At 46.1% G+C, this 21,365-nt stretch overlaps 1 protein-coding gene across 3 annotated transcripts in view; it reads right to left on the bottom strand.

Moving 5' to 3' along the window:
- Positions 1 to 21,365, bottom strand: part of mideasb (mitotic deacetylase associated SANT domain protein b) — a 63,784-nt gene that overhangs the window by 16,074 nt on the left and 26,345 nt on the right. For all 3 annotated transcript variants that reach the window (XM_068039757.1, XM_068039755.1, XM_068039756.1), the window contains exons 2-9: positions 15,685 to 18,107; positions 11,612 to 11,914; positions 8,614 to 8,941; positions 6,885 to 6,951; positions 4,716 to 4,858; positions 3,041 to 3,144; positions 1,805 to 1,880; positions 388 to 476 (exon numbers count right to left, since the gene is read on the bottom strand). In XM_068039757.1, the coding sequence (XP_067895858.1) occupies positions 388 to 476; positions 1,805 to 1,880; positions 3,041 to 3,144; positions 4,716 to 4,858; positions 6,885 to 6,951; positions 8,614 to 8,941; positions 11,612 to 11,914; positions 15,685 to 17,799 (3,225 nt within the window). In that variant the 5' untranslated portion in view covers positions 17,800 to 18,107. The remainder of the gene's footprint in view (positions 1 to 387; positions 477 to 1,804; positions 1,881 to 3,040; positions 3,145 to 4,715; positions 4,859 to 6,884; positions 6,952 to 8,613; positions 8,942 to 11,611; positions 11,915 to 15,684; positions 18,108 to 21,365) is intronic.

The following is a 21,365-nucleotide window of genomic DNA, read 5'->3' as shown; positions in this document are numbered from 1 at the left end:
AAGTTACTTTTGAATCTGCTTCCACCCGCCTTTCAGGTAGCACATTCTGAATCATAACTAAAAAAGTTCTCATGTCACCTCTGGTTCTTTTGCCAGTTATATTAAATCTGTGTCCTCTGGTTTACTAATGCTCTGGCCACTGGAAACAGTTTCTCTTATCTCCTCCATCAAAACCCTTCATGATTTTGAATACCTCTATCATATCTTCCCTTAATCGGTTCTGCTCTAAGGAGAACAACCCCAGTTCCTCCAGCCTCTCCACATAACTGAAGTCTTTTATCTCTGGTACCATTCCAGTAAATCTCCCATTTAACCTTCTCAGCTCCCTATACCAGTGGCATCTCCACCTACCCTCTCCATCTTTGCATGCAGCACATTGGGTCTTACCAGTTTCTGAACAAGAAAGAAATCTTTCTTGTGTGCTGCCAGTCCTTTGTTGAACATCTTTTTCTCTGTAGACGTCCACTTATCTGACCCTGTGAATCATAAAAGGAGAGTCAAGCACATTGGTGTGTCTCTTTGAAAGGCTCTGGTCACTCGCTGGGGCATGGTTTAATCTGCACTGTTGATCCTTTTACCTTAGTGACTGTTCCTGCACACAGTCAGTGAGCACCGTGGGCTATTCTTCCTTGTGGGTCGTCGCAACCGGAGCCCGACTACACCCCACCCTTCCAACAGGTCCCGTCAAATTGGCGCTCAGGGAATCATGGCCAGTTTTTTCATCTGCCTCCTCCTTTTCCCCAGCGGAAGTCGACTGTAGCATCTCAGCAGTGACTGGATAACTCGGCTCGGACTGGAAACTGCATCGGAGTCCTTCCCCAGGTGTCCTCACCCCTCCCCATCCCTGTGACCTCCTCCAGCCCTAAAACCCTACCCCACTGCCTTCAACTCTGGCCTCTTGAGCATCTCCAATTTTAATTGCTCCACCACTGGTGGCCGTGCCTTCAGCTGCCTAGGCCCCAAGGAGTGAAGCAACAGTGGATCTGGATGGTCATTTTTATTCCTGATGCTCTGCTAAAAGGCTGGTAATGAGGCTGCATTGATGGTATATGAACTGCTATCTAGCTCTGGCCACTACACTCCAGTGCTGATGAGAAAAAGACTTGCATTTATCTAGCGCCATTCATGACTTCAGGACAACTCAAAGTGCTTTACAACCAATGAAGGACTTTTGAAGTGTACTCACTATTGTAATGTAGGAAACGCAGCAGCCAAATTGTGCACAGCAAGCTCCCACAAACAGCAATATGATATCAACCAGATGATCAGTTTTAGGGAAGTTGGTTGAGGGATAAATGTTGGCTGGAACACCAGGAAGAACTCTCCTGCTCTTTTCTTTGAAATAGTGAGATCTTTTACGTCCACCTGAGAGGGCAGACGGGACCTTGGTTTAAACATCTCATCCGAAAGATAGCATCTCCGACAGTGCAGCATTCCCTCAGTACTACACTGGAATGTCAGCCTGGAATATGTGCTCACATCTCTGGAGTAGGACCTGACGGAGAGAAAAGAGTGCTACCACAGAACCACGGCTGACATCTCTGTAACTAGTGTCAGCCGCCAGACTGCGAGAGGTGCACAATTGTCTCAGGTGCTGAAGCCTCAGAGTGCCAGTCAGTCTCAGCGCTGTCTGCTTCACGGGTACTACTGACCCTATACCCTGATGCTTCCCTAAGTCTCCGCTGTGGTTTTGGCTTTCACCTGGAGTTCTCCCAGCTGGTTGGGAGTTACTGGACCCAAAAGAAGGAAGTGCAAAAGCAAACGTGTAGAGAGTCAGAAGAGGAGGATAAATGCTCCCACTTACCCGCGTAGTGGTAACTGGCCAGCCCCCTGCTCCTGCCCCGTGGAGTTCTCTTAATAAGCAGCATACTCAGGGCCGCCTGATGGGAACAAGACAAACAACATAAGTGGCAGGAACAATAGGAATATGTGCATATATTGTAGGTAAATGTAAGGAGGATTTAGAACTGTGAGGAGGATTGTGAAAGACTTCAAGAGGGCATAGACAGGCTGGTGGAATGGACAGACATGTGGCAGTTGAAATTTAATGCAGGGAAGTGTGAAATGATACACATTGGTAGGAAAAACAAAGAGAAGCAACATAAAATAAAGGGTGCAATTCCAAAGGGGGTTCAGGAGCAGAGGGACCTGGGTATATGTGTGCACAAGTTATTGAAGGTGGTAGCACAGGTTGAGAAAGCGATTAAAAAGACATACGGGATCCTGGGCTTTATAAATAGGGGCAGAGAACAAAAAAGCAAAAGATATTATGATGAACCTTTAGAAACGCCAGTTTGGCCTCAACTGAAGTATTACATCCAATTCTGGGCACCGCACTTTAGGAAGGACGTGAAGGCTTTATAAAGGGTGCAGAAAAGATTTAAGAGAATGGTTCCAGGGATGAGGGACGTCAGTTACTTGGATAGACTGGAGAATCTGGGGCTGTTCTCCTTCGAGAACATTGAGAGAAGATTTAATAGAGGTGTTCAAAATTATGAGGGGTCTGGACAGAGTAGATAGGGAGAAACTATTCCCATTGGCAGAAGGGTCGAGAATCAGAGGACACCAATTTAAGGTGAATAGTGAAAGAAATGAGGAAATAAAAAATTTTACGCAACGAGTGGTTAGGATCTGAAATATGCTGCCTGAGAGTGTGGTGGAAGCAGATTCAATTATGGCTTTTGAAAGGGAATTGGATAGTTATCTGAAGATAAAATATTTGCAGGGCTACGGAGAAAGGGTGGGGGAGTGGAACTAGCTGAGTTGCTCTTGTAGACAGCTAGCATGGACACGAAGGGCTGAATTGCCTCCTTTTGTGCTGTAATTAATCTATGATTCTATATTACTCCATAAACATACACATGGATTCACATGCACGTAAACTATATACACACACATATACAGTATGTACACATGCTATATAATATATACACACATATCTAAACGGGGGGGGGGGGGGGGCGGTGGGTGGAAACAGGCCACATGCAGGTATACGATATACAAGTTGTACAGATGAATTGAGAGACTTAGGATTGCTTACCAATATGTTGCCCTTGGACTCATGCAGACAGTGTAAGGTGAGCTCCTGGTTTGTGCCTCCTCCTGGTAAAATGCTGGAACAGGCCAGTGTCATTAGCTCATCCACTTCAGGGGGAAAACAAAACAAGATCATCAGGTATGGGGAACAATGGCACACCGCCACTAGGTAACTGGGCTTTCTGTCCTCTCCTCTCCTCACCTCCCTCCACCCACCCCACCCCCAGCAGATTCATTACCTCCTTTCCTGAAGTTGATGACTTATTGTTGGTGTTCAGCCCATCAGGCACCGAACACCAGCAGGTCACCTCCAAGGTAGGTGAAGCCAGACAGTGACTGGCAGTAGACTATCCTACCATAAAGAGCATCAAAGGCTAGCTCACTCGTACACTTTCTAGCAGGACACACTGGACAGCTATCAGGAGCAAGGAGCCTGGCTGTTGTCTCTCTTCCCCCCCCCACTCCTGCCCAAGCCTACTGCAGTGAGGCCAATTGTAGCCCTCCCACCACTGCTGCCTCTGTGGGGAGCATCAAAGCTCAGCACAGTTTGGAGACTGAACAACAAACTGTGTTTACATAGCGCCTTTAACATAGTAATAAAGATCCCAAGGCGCTTCACAGAACCATAATCAGACAACAAATTTGAAAATAGTAGGAGATGACCGAAAGTTTGGTCAAAGAGTTAAGTTTTAAGGACTGTTTTAAAGGAGGAAAGAGAGATAGAGAGAGATTTAGGGTGGGTATTCCAGAGCTTGGGGCCTAGGCAGCTGAAGACATGGCTGCCAAAAGTGGAGCAATTAAAATTGGGGATTGCACAAGACGCTAAAATTAGTTGAGCACAAATATCATGGAGGGTAGCGGGGCTAGAAGAGATTACAGAGATAGGGAGGGGCAAGGCCATGGAGGGATTTGAAAATGAGGATGAGGATTTAAAAATTGACATGTTAGCTATCGGACTGTTTCGCCAGTGTAGGTCGGCATGCATAGATAAACAGGACTTGGGGGTGTTGACCTCTTTGGCCTAACATCACTATCCAATGCCAGAGCTCACTGTGGCATTATTACCCAGACCTAACATCACATTTAGCCACTCATTGATTACTGGAAGGCATAATTCCCCAGAATACAAAACTCATGGGCAATGTAATGCTATTCAATAGGTGAGGATTCAAAACATAAGGAAAGGAGTAATGGTTGTCAAGTGATGTATTTAATAACAAAGCGAGTATTGGCACCACTGTGTCAGTCAATGAGGTGGGGGCAGGACAGGATTTACAGCAAGACTCACGGCAAACAGCCAATTATACAGAAAATAAAGTCTATTTACTCCACAAACAGCGCCATCTCTACTCGGGAAACAGAACCATTTTTTTTTTTTAAAAAGAGACTCAATAACTACAGCAAATGAAACTCATGACCGAAACTACGGCAATGTTGCCTGATAAAAGCAGGATTATTTCTCCATCAAAACGCAGTGAGTGGAGGATAGGTGCATGATATAAATTGTGTGCGTCAAATCAATCCCAGTCAGTTACAGCAGTGTGGGCTCCAGGCGTGATTGATGGGGGAATTATACAATCATCTCCTTTCTGGCCTGGAATTGTGGCGTCTCTATATGCAGCCATTTAATAAACTGTTTTTTAAAAATTTGACCAAGTAAATTTAACACATGTTCTCACCTCTCTGCTGGTTAAGCCGATTGGTTTTATGACCTTCCCAGGGCTTGAACACCAGATCAGCATGGTTGGCATCTAATGCAGCCAGAGACTTGTCTCGCAGCCCTGGTATTTCAGCCTGGAACTGTGGGCCGATGTTAATCCGCCTGAGGAGGAATGGGATGGATAAAAGCTGTAAAATGGCAAGACTTCCTCGCCACTGCCCCCCAACTGAACCGAGCAAACGCTGAAAGATTTGCAATCCCGTTAAAAAGCACCCCGTTAAGATTTTCCTTTTTAAAAACGGTAACTTTTAACAAAATGTCACATCAGTGGGTTTGTATAATAAATCAAATTCTGTAGAGTTTTTGGGAAAGAGAACATATTTGCTACCAAGGTACTATAGACAGGAACAGGAGGCCATTCAGCCCCTCAGATCTGTTCTGCCATTCTATTAGATTTTGGCTATCAGCACCTCAACTCCGTTTAACCACTTTTGCTCCATATCCCTTACTATCCTTAACCCAACAAAAAAAAAAATCTATCAACCTGTGTTGAAAGCTCCAACTGAGCGTCCACAACATTTCGGGGAGAGAGTTCCAGATTTCCACTACACTTTGTGTGAAGAAATACTTCCTGACTTCACTCCTAAATGGCCTAGCTCTCATTTTAAGACTGTGCCCCCTTGTCCTGGACTCTCCCCACCAGAAGAGACCGTTTCTCTAGATCAACCCTATTGAATCCGATCATAATTACAGGTATCAACAGGCCATCAGTGGTGAGGTTACCAGTATAAGCCACATGAAGACTGAAGTATTAAAATGGACTTGGGCAGTGTTACTCCCTCAAACTTCTCCCCTCCCCCTATCCTGAGGATGTATCCTGGGAGTATCTGACTCAGTACAGACTTGATGGAGCCTGCACCCCTCTCTGCTCATATGAGTGATGGAGATAACGTTTGCTTGTCCTTGTGGCTTCCTGTGCCACATTTCAACAGGAACCCTGTCTCAAGAACATGTAATGGCCTATTAGCAGTAAGAGCCTGGCCAAATTCCCATTCTCCATCACATATAAACCCAATGTTTCCACCTGATCCGGTTATTTCCCCACGGGCAGAGTACGCTGCCCGAAATTTTGGGGCCTACCAGTTCAAAGAACTCCTTTTTTCCCCCCCCAAGGAAACAACTGCTCTTCTCAGAGCAAATTCATATGGTGTAAAACTGTAAAAACGTCTTACTCAATGTTACCACTCACACAAAGAAAACCTTCAAATATCTTCAAACAACTTTTGGGAACCCTGTCTGTGAGTAAAAAGGGAAAGACAAGGGGGCGAATTTTACAGACCTCGCAACGTCGGGGGTTGTAGTGGGGGAGGGGCCGGAAGATCCCCCCAGCAGAGGCCCTCCACTGGCCTCAACACCGGGAAGGCCCCGCCCGATATTGCCGAAGGCGGCGAGGCCACGTGGCGGCCCCCACCCCACCCCCCGCAACCTCGCCCCCACTCGGTGACAGGGGCCAAATTTAAATATGTAAATTAATGAATAAATTACCTTCTCTCCCACTGTCTGTCCTGGTGCGATATCGGGGTGGGTGGCCGGAACTACCATGCCTTTGGCTCTCCCTCCGGGGATCCGAGGCAGAATACTGGTGCGGAGGGGCGGGGGGGGAGCAGGTACATTTTTCAGTGCAGGGGGCGGGGGGGGGAGCAGCATCAGAGTCATTTCATTGGTGTAGGGGATGGTGGGAAGGGGTAAAGTTTATAGTTTATGAACTTTGGGGAGGGGGAAGGTCAGGTACACAAATTAAGTGTTTTGGGAGAGTCAAAGAGGGTAGGTAATTAATTCTGTGGTTATTGGTGGAGTGGTGGGAGAGGGTCAGTACCAATTTATTTAATTTTTAAAAATCACTATATCTTTAAATATTTAAGTTGAAATGCAGGGCTCGAAGCCCTTTAAAAATGGAGTCAACACCTGTGCAAAGGCGGCTGACGCCATTGCCGGGGACGGACAGCCTGCCCCCTCCATGTCACTGGGGATGGACGGTCTGCCCAGGCCATTTAAATGAGCCGCCATGCTTAATATCATGGCGGCTCGGTGACGTGCAGCGCGCACGGGCAGGCCACCATTGTTTTCGCTCGCCGATTACGGCGGCGGGACTATAAATTTCAGTTCAACATCTTTTGTGGTTACTTACGGTTCAATGCTTGCCGGTGTAGTTTCGTTCATGAAGGACAGAACAGGAGGAGGGGTATCAGCAGTGTCTAGAAAAGAGAGAAAATATTACAATAGTCGCAGCCACATTGAAGGCCCAGCGCGAGAGGGCAGAGACTGTTGATGACTGGGAGCTACGTACTAAAGCTCACAATCCCCTTTACCTTATATGGACTGTGCTTGGCATACAACAACCTGCATTTATATAGTGCCTTTAACTTGGCAAAATATCCCATGATGCTTCACAGGAGCGTAATCAAAGAAGAATCAAAACTGAGCTACATATGGCCTTGTTTCCACTCCCCCACCCCCAATCTCTAACATCCTGTAGCCCTACACAACCCTTGAGATCTCTGCGCTCCTTCAATTCCGGCCTCTTGCACAACTTCCTGATTTCCTACGTTCCACCACTGGTGGCCGTCCCTTCAGCTGCTGAGACCCCAAGATCTGGAATTCCCCCCTTAAACCTCTCTACCTCTCTCTCCTCCTTTAAGACCTGCCTCTTCGACCATGATTTTGGTCCTAATACTTCCTTATGAAAATCAGTATTAAATTTTGTTTGACAACACTCCCTGGGCGTTTTACGACTTTAAAAAGCACTATATAAATGCAAGTTGTTGTTGTAAGGCCAGGGAGGGATTTGGACATGAGGTTGTGAAATGTACACCTTCACATTTCAGCAGTGCTCTCGAATAATGCCCAAGATTACATGCGAGCAGTGTAAAGAATACAATGAATTTACTGCATTTGGACCAAACACCAACTTTGTACCAAAAGCGAAAGTTACTCCCGGCTGACGATTAAGCGCCTTTGTGCTTTCTCATTTGGAAAAGCTCAACAGGTCTGGAGAAGGGCCCTAAACACGAGCCTAGTAGTCAAATGAGTGGTGTGGGAGCAATGGGGGCTGGAGTAGTGGGCCCCAAACATTTGTGCTCCTTGGGATCAACCCCCTTGGGATCAACTGCCAGGTTGGGGAAGGAGTAGAGAGAGAGAGAGAAAGAGCGAGAGAGAGAGGTGGGGGCTGGGGGTTTGGGGGAAAGAGAGAGAGAGAGAGATAGGTAAAGAGGGGGTGGGGTCAGGGAGACAGAGAGGCAGGAGAGAGAGAGGGTCAGGGAAGAGAGGGGGGAGAGAGAGAGAGAAGGAGGAGAGAGAGAGAGAGAGGAATATAGAGAAAGGGGGAAGGAAAAGAGAGGGGGAGAGAGAGAGTGAGAGAGAAGGGAAAAACAAGAGGGGGAAGGAATGAGAGGGAGAGAGAGATGCCAGAGATCTGGAAGTAAGTTGTCTGACCACTCTAAGTGAGGATGTGGTATGTTGGGATGTCCTGAGGTTGTGAAAGGTGCTATATAAATGCAAGTTCTCGCCTTCTTTCCATAGCCAGAGCTGTAATCACCAGTTTATCCCACTCCCTCCATATGCACACAATTTAGTTTCAGGTAGACATAAATGTACAGTAGTAATCATATTGCTTCGGGGAGGGTGGTGGGGGGAGGGGGGGTTTGCAGGGGCTGCATGTATGTGTGTGTTTTTTTTTGCAGGTCTGATATAAAAATTCCACACAACCACCATATGTCCCTGAAATTCCAGCGCCAACACCATCACAGACAAGGAGAAATTGTTTTGAAGTGGGATGCTTAATATGTTGACCATCGATCCACAATTTATACCATTGCAGACAGGGGGGAAAAAAAAGTCAACTGGACAAAAGAACTCACTTGATTGGCTTAAACAGGTTTTGGGCGTAGACCTTGGGGTGACTGGTTGGGATGAAGAGAGGAAGGCGTTGAAGTAGAGCCCTGAGCCCTCCCGCATGGGGCTGAGGATAGGCGGGGGAGTGTACGGCGGTGGCTGGAAGTTCTTGTCCATGGGGTGGTCTAGCAGCCTTACTGGTGAGCGCAGGTTGCTCTGGTAGAGGGTGCCGGGTGGGTAAGTGATGACGGAGACATGGTTGAGGGGCTTGGGTGGAATGAAGAGAGGCTCCGGCCTGGGGCGCCGTTTCAGTTTGGCCGTCAGGTTCGCCTGACCTCTGCAGCCATCGTCCTCCTGCAAAGATAGGCATCATGTTTTATTCAGAGACACAACAGATTATACAGTGAAACTTGTAAATTACAGACACCTTAGGGTTTGGCATCAGCTGTCCCCTTTTCCTGCAGGTTAGAAATAGGTTGTCTTTATTTTCTAAGTGGTCACTATACATACACTGTAAAAATTCTCAGAAGGGGTAGGTCTTTATCCAGCATCCATAGCAGCAGAGAAATCACTCTATGCCTGGGGCAAGGCTGTGCAAGCATGCAATTCCAATAGATAGGGTGGTTTCTCTGCCACTGTGCATACTGGGTAAAGAACTCACCATTCTACAAAAGCAGTTACTTTTCCAAAACCCACTGCCACTATGCAGAGTGGCATACACCGATCTCACGAGAATTTGGGGAACAAACCAAGTCAGCCGCAATGATCCCACCTCAGTGAAAGTTTGAAATACAGCAACTGGCTGTGTTCCATGTTTTAAGTTATAAAAGGGCTTGGTACCTTGAAGGCTGCACATGGTTTGTAATTTGTGAGTGCCCATGGCTTTAGACTACCTTCACCATACAAGCTATTTGGTTCTCTCATTAAACGTCCGTTTGGGGAGGGTCTGTTCATATGGGTTTCACTGTACTCATTCCCTGCAGCATGGCTTTGTCTGTAACTGAGCCATAGGCTTGTATTTTCTTGTATATAGAAGATTAAGGGATGATCTAGTTGAGGTAATGAAGATGATTAAAGGATTTAATACAGTAGATAGTACTATTTCCTCTGTTTGGAGAGGTCCAGTACAAGTAGGAATAACCTTAAAAATAGAGCCAGGCTGTTCAGGGGTTATGTCAGGAAGCACTTCACACAAAGGGTAGTGGAAATCTGGAAGTCTCCTCCTTTTGAGGCTGGGGGTCAATTTGAAAATTTCAAGACGGAGCTCATCAATAGGTTTTTGTTCAGTAAGGGTATTAAGGGATATGAAGCAAAGGTGAGAAGTGGAGTTGAGGTACAGATCAACCCTACAGATCTGGTCAAATGGCAGAACAGACTCAAAGGGGCTAAATGGCCTCTTCCTGTTCCTATGTGCCAAGCAAACCTAACTTCAATTTTCAGTCAGTGTTGAGTTAGCTGCTCTCAGCTAGGACAGGAGCACAAGCTTTATAAGTGGCCTCACTACTCTTGAGCTAAGGAGGGGGTGGGAGCAATCAAGAAAGGTTAGCACCCAGAATCACTATGCAGTGATCCCCTACTGGAAAGTGCACGGTGTACAAGCCAAGGGAAGGAGAGGATAAGGCTCAAAGATGATATCCCCATGGTAGAATTTGCGTACTGGCGCTCGTCGTCTAGGCTTCCACATAGAAAAGTTGTTAGAGACAAGGTACTAGAGTGTGCCTCAAATGCCTGGACTGATCTCTGGGTATTGTGGTGTGGTGGTTATGTTACTAGACTCGAGGCCTGGACTAAAAATCCAGAAAACACAAGTTCAAATTCCACCGATTTAAAAACAAGTACGGAAATTAAAGAAAGAAAGTGACCATGAAGCTGTTGGGATTGTCATACAAGATCCATCTGGTTCACTAATGTCTTTTAAGGAAGGAAACCTGCTGCTCTTACCCGGTCTGGCCTACCTGTGACTCCAGACCCACAGCAATGTGGTTGACCCTTAACCACCCTCTGAAATGGCCTAGCAAGCCGCTCGGTGTACTGATTCAAGAAAGTGGCCCCCCCCCCCCCCACATCATCATCTCAGGGCAACTAAGGGTGGGCAATAAATGCTGGCTTTGCCAGTGATAACCACATGACCTGCAAAGAGAATGTGGTTGACAGGCCAAGTGGATTATTTTTACTGCTTTCCAACAAGCGTTTACCAGTTCTCACTCTGCTGATGAGGCTCTATGAGACCAGTCTCCCAGTATTCCCTTAACAGTAGCCCTGGCTCTTCAAATGGTTCATCCAAAACCCAACAAGGTGTCAAGTGAAGTAAATCTAGCATTCACTGAAAAGATTAGGATGGTGTCAGACTGAAGGTGGAGGAAAAGGGTTCCCTAAGTGAATCTTAAAGCATTTGGTCACGTTCTTGAAATTGCCCATTTCCACCCCTGCTTCAGTTCATCTACTGCTGAAACCCACATCAATGCCTGTTACCTGTAGACATGGCTATTCCAATACTCTCCTGGCTGGCCTCCCACCTTGCACCCTCTGTAAACTTTAGGACATCCAAAACTCTGTTGCTTGTAACCTAATTCGCACCAGGTCCCATTCACCCATCAGCCCTCTGCTCGCTGATCAACATTGGCTCCCAGTCTAGGAATGCCTTAGCGTTAAAATGCTCATCCTGGTGTCCAACTTCCACCATGGCCTCGCCCCTCCCTAAACCTGTAACCTCCTCCAGCCCTGCAACCCTGTAAAATATCTGTGCTCCTACAATTCTGGCCTATTGTGCATCCCCAATTTTAATTGCTCCACTATTGGTGGCTGTGCCTTCAATTACATGGGCTCTAAGCTCTGGAATGCTCTCCCTAAACTTCTCTGCTTCTCTCTTCTCCTTTAAGACACTCTTTAAAGCCTACCTCTTCACCTGTCCTAATATCTCCTTTTTTGGTCCACTGTCAAATATTTCACTGAATCATTGCTTGGGATGTTTTTACTACATTAAAAGGTGCTACATAAATGCACATTGTTATAACGGAATGTTACCTGGACTGAGAGTTCTGCTCCTGAGCCCCGACTCAATCTATGCCTGTGGGTTGTTAATAGGGATGGAGTCAGCTCAGACAGATCCCTTTCACTCGACGAGTTCCTCTGGGATTCCCCATCCCCTTTCCTGTCAGCGTTTGATGCAAGAGAGTCCATCTTTCTGACTGGCACTGATACAGGTATTACAAGTGGCATCAGGCAGCCATCATCAAGCCGACCCCTGGGCAGTGCAGATTCCGCTGTGACCTTTGAGTGCCCAGTGGTCCTTCTCTTGCTTTCTTCTTGGGAGTCATTCTGCCGAGTCTGAAAGAAAACAACAGCATTTGATGTTCACCTTCTCTTCCCAAAAATGCCATGCAGGAAAAAAAAGAGGCTTACATAGAAATTACATCACACAAACCGGGAACTCAGTCAAATGGTCTATACTGCTGTTTATGCTCCACTCGAGCCTCCTCCCAGTCTACTTCATATCACCAAACCTTCTATTCCTTTCTTCATCATCGGTTTATCCAGCTTCCCCTTAAATTTATTTGTGCTATATGCCTCAACTACTCCCTATCGTAATGAGTTCCACAGTCTAACCACTGTCTGGATAAAGAAGTTCCTGCTGAATTCTTTAATGGATTTATTAGTGACTATCTTATATTTATGGCCCCTAGTTTTGGATTCCTCCACAACCAGAAATATCTTCTGTACCCTAGAAAACCCTTTCATTTTCGTAAACACCTCCATCAGGTCACCTCTCAGCCGCCTTTTTTTCTAGAGGAAAAATATTAGCCCTAGCCTGTTCAGTTTTTACTAATAGTTACAACATCTCAACTCTGGTATCATCATTATAAATATTTTTTGCACCTTTTTCAGGGCCTTTTTTTTTATATTATGAAGACCAGAACTGTGGGTAGTATTCTAAGTGTGGTTTAACCAAGAATTAACATTTTGAATTTCTGTAGCGCCTTTCACGGCCTCAAGATATTCACTAGAGTTTAGGAGAATGAGAGGGGATCTCATAGAAACTTATCAAATTCCAACAGGACAGGCTAGATTCAGGGCGGACGTTCCTGATGGCTGGGGAGTCCAGAACCAGGGGTCACAGTCTCAGGATACGGAGTATGCCAGTTAGAACTGAGTTGAGGAAAAACTTCTCCACTCAGAGGGTGGTGAACCTGTGGAATTCTCTACTGCAGAAGGCAGTGGAGGCCAAGTCATTAAATATATTCAAGAAGGAGGTAGATATATTTCTTAATGCCAAAGGGATCAAGGGATATAGGGAGAAAGCGGGAACAGGGTATGGAATTAGACAATCAGCCATGATTTTTTTTGAATGGCAGAGCAGGCTCGAAGGGCTGAATGGCCTACTCCTGCTCCTATTTTCTCTGTAGGACATCCCAAGGTGCTTTACAGCCAATTAAGTACTTTTAAAATGTAGCGCCCTGTTGTAGTGTAGGAAACCTGGCAGCCAATTTGCGCACAGCAAGACCCCACAAATAGCAATGTGACAATGACCAGATCATCTTATTTAATGATGTTGGTTGAGTAATAAATATTGGCCCAGGAAATCACACAAAGTTATACTTCAACATATCAAACTCCTGAAAGAGAAGGAATCTGTCTGTCGTTACTGCCTGACACATCATGATTTTTGTGCAGAACCATATATACCTATGGTTAAGGAACCAGAGAGGGTGATGAGGAGAACTTTTTTAAATGTTGGCTGTTATTCTGATCTGGAATGCACTGCCTAAAAGGGCAGTGGAGGCAAATTCAATAAAAACTTTTTAAAAAGGGAATTGGATTAATACTTGAAAAGGAAAAAGTATCAGGGCTATGGGGAAAGAGCAGGGGGAGTGGGACTAATTGGATAGCTCTAACAAGGAACCAGCAGTGATACAATGGGCTGGATGGCTTCCTTCCGTACAGTATGTAATACGTATGCTGTACATTTTAATTGTAGGATGGTATGCTGGAACTTACATTTTGGGGATGGATGTGCTTGTCCAGGCAGCATTGAGTGTCTTAATTCTCAAAGTAATCTGGTTTTGGTCCTAGCGGGTCAGAAAGACAAGAGGGTCACAAAGGGTCTTGTCTGCACGGATTATTGGTTTGGGTCGCTGTTCACGTTAGGCTATGAATTCACTGTAAATTGTTGTGGGATGTCCCGATACCACGAAAGGTGCTATATAAATTCAAGTTCTCTCTTCTTTAGTTGACAGCAAATTGGCTGAGGGCTTGCATTGCTTAGTTCTCGATACTGCAAACCCCCACCCCTCCACTTTGACAAACCACTGCCAGCTCTAGAGCAAGCCTGTGGCTGATACAGCCAGGGGTCATCTCCCAATCCACAAGAGCAATGTGCAGCCTACTGCTATCTGGAACAGCATTTGAGGAGTTTCAACAGGCATACGTCCCTGCTCAGCACAAAATACCCCCCCAATGGCCTCCCCCACCAAGACAAGGGAGGGAATAAACTGTTCCGCAGTTAGTATCAATCTCGCCTGAGGCAGAAGGTTATGGATTCAAGTCCTGCTCCAGGAACTTGAGCACGTAATCCAGCCTGACAATTCCAGTGCAGTACTGCACTGTCGAAGGTGCCGTCTTTCAGATGAGACATTAACCTGAAGCCCCTTTCAGGTGGATGTAAAAGATCCCAGGGCACTATTCAAAGAGCAGGGGAGTTAATAACATAAACAAGAGCAGGAGCAGCCCTCAAATCTGCTCCACCATTCAATATCATGGCTAATCAGCAGCTCAACTTCACATTCCCACCCTATCCCAATATCCCCCGATTCCCTTAGTGCTCAAAACTCTACCAATCTCTGTCTTGAATATACTAAATAATTGAGCATCCACTGCCCTCTGAGATAGAAAACTCCAAAAGATTCACAACCCTCTGAATGAAGAAATTTCTGAACTCAGTCCTAAATGGCCAACCCCTTCTCCTAAGATTATGGCCCCCAGTTCTAGACTCTCCAGCCAGGAGAACCAACCTCCGACCATCTATCCTGTCAAGCTAAGAATTGCCCCTAAGAATTTTATACATTTCAATTAGAGCACCTCTCATTTTTCTAAACTCCTGAGAATATAGGCTCATTCTACTCAATCTCTCCTCACAAGACAACTCTCTCATCCCAGGAATCAACCTATTGAACCTTTTTTGTACCCCCTCAAAGGGAGGTATATCCTTCTTTAAGTAAGGAGACCAAAACTGCACCCTGGACTTCGGTGTGGTCTTACCAAAGCCTTATATAATTGCAGCAAAACTTCCTTACTGTTATACTCCACCCCCATTGCAATAAAAGGTTAACATACTATTTGTTTTCCTAATTGCTTGCTGCACCTACATGCTAACTTTCTATAATAAAAGAAAAATACTGCAGATGCTGGAAATCTGAAATAAAAGCAAGAAATGCTGGAATCACTCAGCAGGTCTGGCAGCATCTGTGAAAAGGGTCACGAAGAAGGGTCACTGACCCGAAACGTTAACTGTGCTTCTCTTTTCACAGATGCTGCCAGACCTGCTGAGTGGTTCCAGCATTTTTTGTTTTTATTTCAGATTGTTAACTTTCTATGTTTCGTGTACAACACCTAGGTCCTTCTGAATGCCAATATTTACTAGCCTCTTGCCTTTTAAAAAATATTCTGCTTTTCCATTCTTCCTACCAAAGTGGATAATTTCACACCTTCCTACATAGCACCCCAGCTGTCACCTTATCACTGGTATCCTGTCCAATATTTATCTTTCAATTAACATAACGACAACAGATTATCTGGTTATTATGCTTTGTGCAACCTTGGTAGTGCAAATTGGCTGCAGCATTTCCTACATTACAATAGTGACTGTACTTCAAAAGGCATTTAATTGGCTGTAAAGCTTTTAAGTTATGAAAGGTGCTATATAAATGCAAGTTCTTTCTACGTGGATCAAGAGGTAGCAATCAGGAATTGTCATTGTGTTTTCAAAGCTTACAGATTATAGGAGCAAAGGGAAGACAGAGGGAGGTCAGACCTACACAGCTTTGAAATACTAGGTCAGGTCGAGGAACAGATAGCGTGTACAGCAACAGACAAAAAATTACCTCATCCGAGGAGTTCCAATTAAGCAGGGGTTCTGTGGATCCTTGTTGTGACTGAAGTCCATTTGTTTCATTCAAAGTTCTTTCTTTTCTTGTGCTTTGCATGACGCTATCAGCTGCCCCTTCAACTTCTGAAGCAGTTTCCTGGGCAGGGACCTGGATGGACTTTCTACTGTCTTGAGATGGCTGGGTTTTCACGTGTTCTTTCTGACTCCAGTTGTCCTTCTCATTTGCCTGCACGTTCTTTGACTGAAGTAAATCCACATCGAATAGTTTGAGCTGGTTCTGTGCGCAATGATTCGGCGGCACATTCAGCAGCTTCTGGAGTTCCGGCCCATAGGCTTGCGGCCAGCGCTGGTTGGCATTCTCCGCAATGCCCGATGGATTCCCAAGACTCTGCAACTCAAACGGCAAGGGCTTTGTCTTCCTTTCCTTGAAGGAGTATTGTGCCCGCTTTGCTGAGGTCGCTTGAAACTCAGTCGCCATCTGACGCGAAGGACGTTCCTGTTTGTGGCTGACCATGGACCTCTGAAGACCTTTGCTGACCTGAGTTTCAGGAGGCTGCTGGAACTGAGCGGCGGTCGAAGCTAGCTGATGCGTCAACGAATCTGACCCCTGGCTCATCTGAACCCGCTGGAGACCAAGAGACTGAGGTGGTTGCTGATGAGGGAAGAACTGCTGGAATATGTGTTGTTGGCATGTGCTTTGTGCTTGATGGCTGTAAAGGGGAAAGAGCGATGGCTGGTGAGCTTGATGGAATATGTTTAATACTGAATTTGGGGGCAGGTCTTGCTTCTGACTCTGGCCATATGAAAACTGGAAGAACTGATGGTGAGGCAAAGCTTCATTACTTTGTGGCTGCTGTTGGTGTTGATGCAGCAGTTGAGTCTTCTGGTATTGCTGTTGGTGTTGATGTTGGGGTTGCGGCTGATTCTGATGTTGATGTTGGGGTTGCGGCTGGTTCTGATGTTGATGTTGGGGTTGTGGCTGGTTCTGATGTTGGGGTTGATGTTGGGGTTGCAGCTGGTTCTGATGTTGGGGTTGATGTTGGGGTTGCAGCTGGTTCTGATGTTGGGGCTGGTTCTGATGTTGGTGTTGGTTCTGATGTTGGGGTTGATGCGGCTGTTGGTGTTGGGATTGGGTCGGCTGTTGGGATTGGGATTGGGTCAGCTGTTGGTGTTGGGATTGGGATTGGGTCGGGTGTTGGTGTTGGGAATGGGTCGGCTGTTGGTGTTGGGAATGGGCCGGCTGTTGGTGTTGGTGTTGGGATTGGGCCGGCTGTTGGTGTTGGTCTTGGTGTTGGGATTGGGCCGGCTGTTGGGATTGGGTCGGCTGTTGGTGTTGGTGTTGGGATTGGGCCGGCTGTTGGTGTTGGTGTTGGGATTGGGTCGGCTGTTGGTGTTGGGATTGGGTCGGCTGTTGGTGTTGCTGCTGATGTTGGAGTTGGAGTTGGAGTTGGAGTTGATGTTGGAGTTGATGGTGCAGCTGGTTCTGCTGTTTCTGCAGCTCAGCAAGCGACTGGACTTGCTTGGCTATGGCCTGCTTCTTCACCAGCTGGACCTTCTCAGTCATCTGTTTTATTGCGTCCCCAAATAAGTCCAGCTGAGACACGCTGACAGTGTTCTCCTGTTGCCTTTGGAGAGATTCGTGTGATAGGTGGGTCGTGGCCCCTTGCTTTGAGAGAGTGTGCGAGAAGGGGCCTGGGGCATTGGAATCAATGATGCTCATTCCCCCGCTGCTGGCACAAAATGGGGTGACACTTTGACTCCATGAGCAGGCTGGTTGCCAGTTGAGGCCACCTTTGGTGGGAAGATGATCGATCAAAACGGAAGCGGCCCAGTTTGGTGGCACAGTGCCATCTGTGGCAGCACCCCTCTCTCTGCCCATTCCCAAATCAGAGGCAACAGACTGGGGTGGTCCGCCCCTCGCAGCGGCCTCAGTTCCTGTGGGGGGCTGCGGATTGACTGGGCCGCCCGAGACCTCTGCTTCGCTGCACAGCATTCCATTCTTCTTTTGGCGAGTCGGGTTTGGTTGAATAGTGCCGGCGTTCTCACCAAAGAACGAGATCTGTTTGCCTTTCCGCTTGGCTGAGCTCTTGCCCGGAGCCTGGACGTTCATGTTTAGAGCAGCATCTAGGCAAGTAATTGCTGTCCTGGCTCCCCTTGTTTCTCGGTGCCCCGCACTCCCCTGCCCACCCCAACACTACACCCGCCTTTCACCTTCAAACCCGTCTCCTCCAAGAACCTTCGTGTCTCTGGTCTAAAAATAAGGAATCCGAGGCCAGGAATGAATCATGAATGTTTGCTCTCCACCAATATATCAAATGACCACACCACCAAGACGAGCCTTGCTGTCAACTGAAATCCACGCAGGTAACTTTCACCCTTGCTTTTCACACCATAGAGGCCCAGAGCAATTGTGCAAACCTGAAAGAACAATGGAGGTCAAATATTAGCAAGAATCATCATTATCATCAGCATTATCCTGCTCTTTATGAAGGAAAAGGGACATCCTAACTACCAAGAGTGCAATCCTATCAATGATATGTGTCATAATAAACACGCAAGAACCATCCACTTGCATAACCTTTTCCCGATTACAAGTCCCATGACTTGCGTGCTATAGCTTCACGTGTTCAGATCACCCCTCCTGTTGCAGCTGCAGCACTCCCAATTCCTGCCTGGGTGTTGCAAAAAAGCTCACACGGCAACAAAATTGTCCTGTGGTTTAAATCTCCACTCTCGGCGCTGAAACCTGTTCGCTTTCAGCCAGCCTGTGCAGTTCAGTTAGCCTCGGGAGGTCTGAGCCTGGCTGAAAAGTTCCACCCGTTGACAGCCAAAACAACAACTGCTGCCAGATCCTCCCCAGCATGCTCATTCAGCCAGCAGATGGAAAAAGGTTTCTGAAGGCTAGTGTTGCTTGTGTGATTGCTCTGGCCTGTCACTGCATGTACTCTGGAATGTTTCACCATGCCACAGTACTGCTGTAATAGCTCAGAAAGTAGTTCTAAACATTAAACTTACAGACGCACACACTTCTACCAAAAAGTTAAGTGTTTGCAGTGTGCTCAAAAAAAAAACTGCAGCACATTTAAGTCAGTGTAGCTGCAACTCTAAGGTTTGAGTCCTGCTCTGACTTGTCATTTGCACTCAGCTTTTCCTCACATGATGAGGCACAATTCCATTCGTGCTGCCCATGGGAATGAAGGGGAGGGAGTTGGTCACGGAGAGCAGGGATTCGCTTGTTCTGTCCTTTGACCTCCACTCAGTCAGTCAACCTAGCAACACATAACAGTCAATTAATGATATCTGCAATTTAACTCTCGGCTAATAGTATCTGCACTGTAAACCAACTCTTGGTTCGTGGTACATGCTGTGCAGAGGTTAACCTCAGTTCATGCTATGTGTAGTTTAACTCTTGGTTAACAGTACCTACAGTGTTGCGATCTGTTTTACTGCTGAAAATCTGGAGTACTTGCTTCAAAACCACACACAGAAATTAGTGTAAAAATTGCATTCACTTATTTTCAGCATTAAGTAGACTGCAATGTTAATTATTACCAAAATAACCAATAACTCTATGGTTGGCTCAGATAGCTGTGGTTAACATACTGTCAGGACTAACATCACTACAAAAACAGGTTATCTGATTATCTATCTCATTGCTGTTTCGGGAGCTTGCTGTGCACAAAATCACTGCCTCATTTCTGATATTATAACAGTGAATTCACTGCAAAACATACTTCATTGGCTATAAAGCGCCTTGGGACGTCCGGAGATCGTGAAAGGCGCAACAGAAATGCAAGTCTTTGTTTTTCGGAAGTGTAGATAAAGATAGGTGCAGGCTGTGATCATGGGGTGATATCGTCTGGTTCAGGAAATGGCGGGGGCTGTACTCACAAGTAGCAACTTTTAAAGAAAGAAAGAAAGAAAGACAGACATATAGTGCCTTCCATGACCACTGGACATCCCAAAGCACTTTACAGCCAATGAAGTATTTTTGAAGTGTAGTCACTGTTGTAATATTGGGAACGTGGCAGCCAATTCACACACAGCAAGCTCCCACAAACAGCAATGTGATAATGGCCAGATAATCTGTTTTTGTGATGTTGGTTGAGGGATAAATATTGGCCAGAACTCCCCTGCTCTTGTACAAAAGAGTGATGTGGGATCTTTTACGTCCACTCGAGGGGACGAAGGGGCCTCGGTTTAATGTCCGATCTGAAAGATAGCACTTTTTACAGGGCAGCACTCCCTCAGTACTGCACTGGAGTGTCAGCCTTGATTTTTGCACTCAGGACCTGGAGCGAGATTTGAATCCACAACCTTGTGACTGAGAGTTGAGAGTGTTACCAGCTGAGCAACAGCTGACACCATCTTAAGTTAGCGCTGTTCTATCACTGCCAACATCGTCACCAGAATACAAGCAACATGCTTCATGTGCACTTCTGATGAATTTTGCTTGCAATATTCTTCTGCAAAAACCTCTTATGAAAAAAGCCACCACAGACAGGCCCTTGAGGAAACACTGAAACTACCACCAGCTAGTGTACATCCACGATAAGGAGCTACTATCATGCGATAAGAAAGGTCACGTTAATTTTAGTTAATTCATCTAGAAAAGCCTGCCCTTCCCACCCTGGCCCCAACACTGCATCCATCCATTTCGCAAACGATTCCAGGATCATGCACGAATTCACCCTGAATTGTCAGAAAAACTTCCTAACGTGAGCTTTTGACTTGCTGTGACGCTTGACCTATAATGTCATCTCAAAAGTAGTGCTGCACATTGACCTTGTGTTATATTTCACAGACACTAAGTAATTTCTCACTAATGCATTTTGTCAGGATCGCTGTAAAATCTCTAGAAAGCCAAATAGACGTTGACACTTTTGAATCAATTTGTTTAGCAATTACTGGGGACAGGGAAAGCTCAATGTATTATCAATTTTACTGAATTCAATGCAAAAATGTATCCAAAGCTTTATGTTCACAGTTTTGCAAAGAAATAATTTAGCCAGTTCCACCCACTTCCACCCCTCCCCGATAGTTCACTTAGAAGCAGAAAAAATAAAGGTGATAGTCCAATCTTCACAGCCACTACTGATTTAGTTGAAAAGTAATACCTCCATTTATATAGCGCTTTTCACATCTTCAGGACATCCCAAAGTGCTTTACAGCCAATGAGAAACTTCCCAAGTGTAGACACTTTACACAGCGGGTGGTAATGACCTGGAATTCGCTGCCCACAAGGGTGGTGGAAGCGGTGACGATCAATGACTTCAAGAGGAAGTCGGATGGCTAACTGAGAGAAATAGACTTGCAGGACTACAGGGGTCGAGCCGGGGAGCATAGCTCCATAGAGAGCTGGCATAGACTCGCTGGGCCGAATGGCCTCCTTCTGTTCCGTAAATGATTCTATGACACAATTGTTATGTAGGAAATGTTTCAGCTAATTTTCACACAGCAAGCTCCCACAAACAGTAAAGACATAACTGGCTAGATAATCTGTTTCATGTATTGGGCACAGGACATCATGGAGATGTCCCCGGCCTGCTCCTCTTTAAAATAGTGCCATTGTACCTTTTGCATCCACCTGACAGGGCAGGCAGGAACTTGATTTAATGTCACACCCAAAAGATGGCACCTCTGACAGTGCAGCATTCCTTCAGTACTACACTGGAG

Source organism: Heterodontus francisci, chromosome 9 (genome assembly GCF_036365525.1).
Source record: "Heterodontus francisci isolate sHetFra1 chromosome 9, sHetFra1.hap1, whole genome shotgun sequence".
NCBI lineage: Eukaryota > Metazoa > Chordata > Chondrichthyes > Heterodontiformes > Heterodontidae > Heterodontus > Heterodontus francisci.
This window is presented reverse-complemented; position numbering and strand designations above follow the sequence as displayed.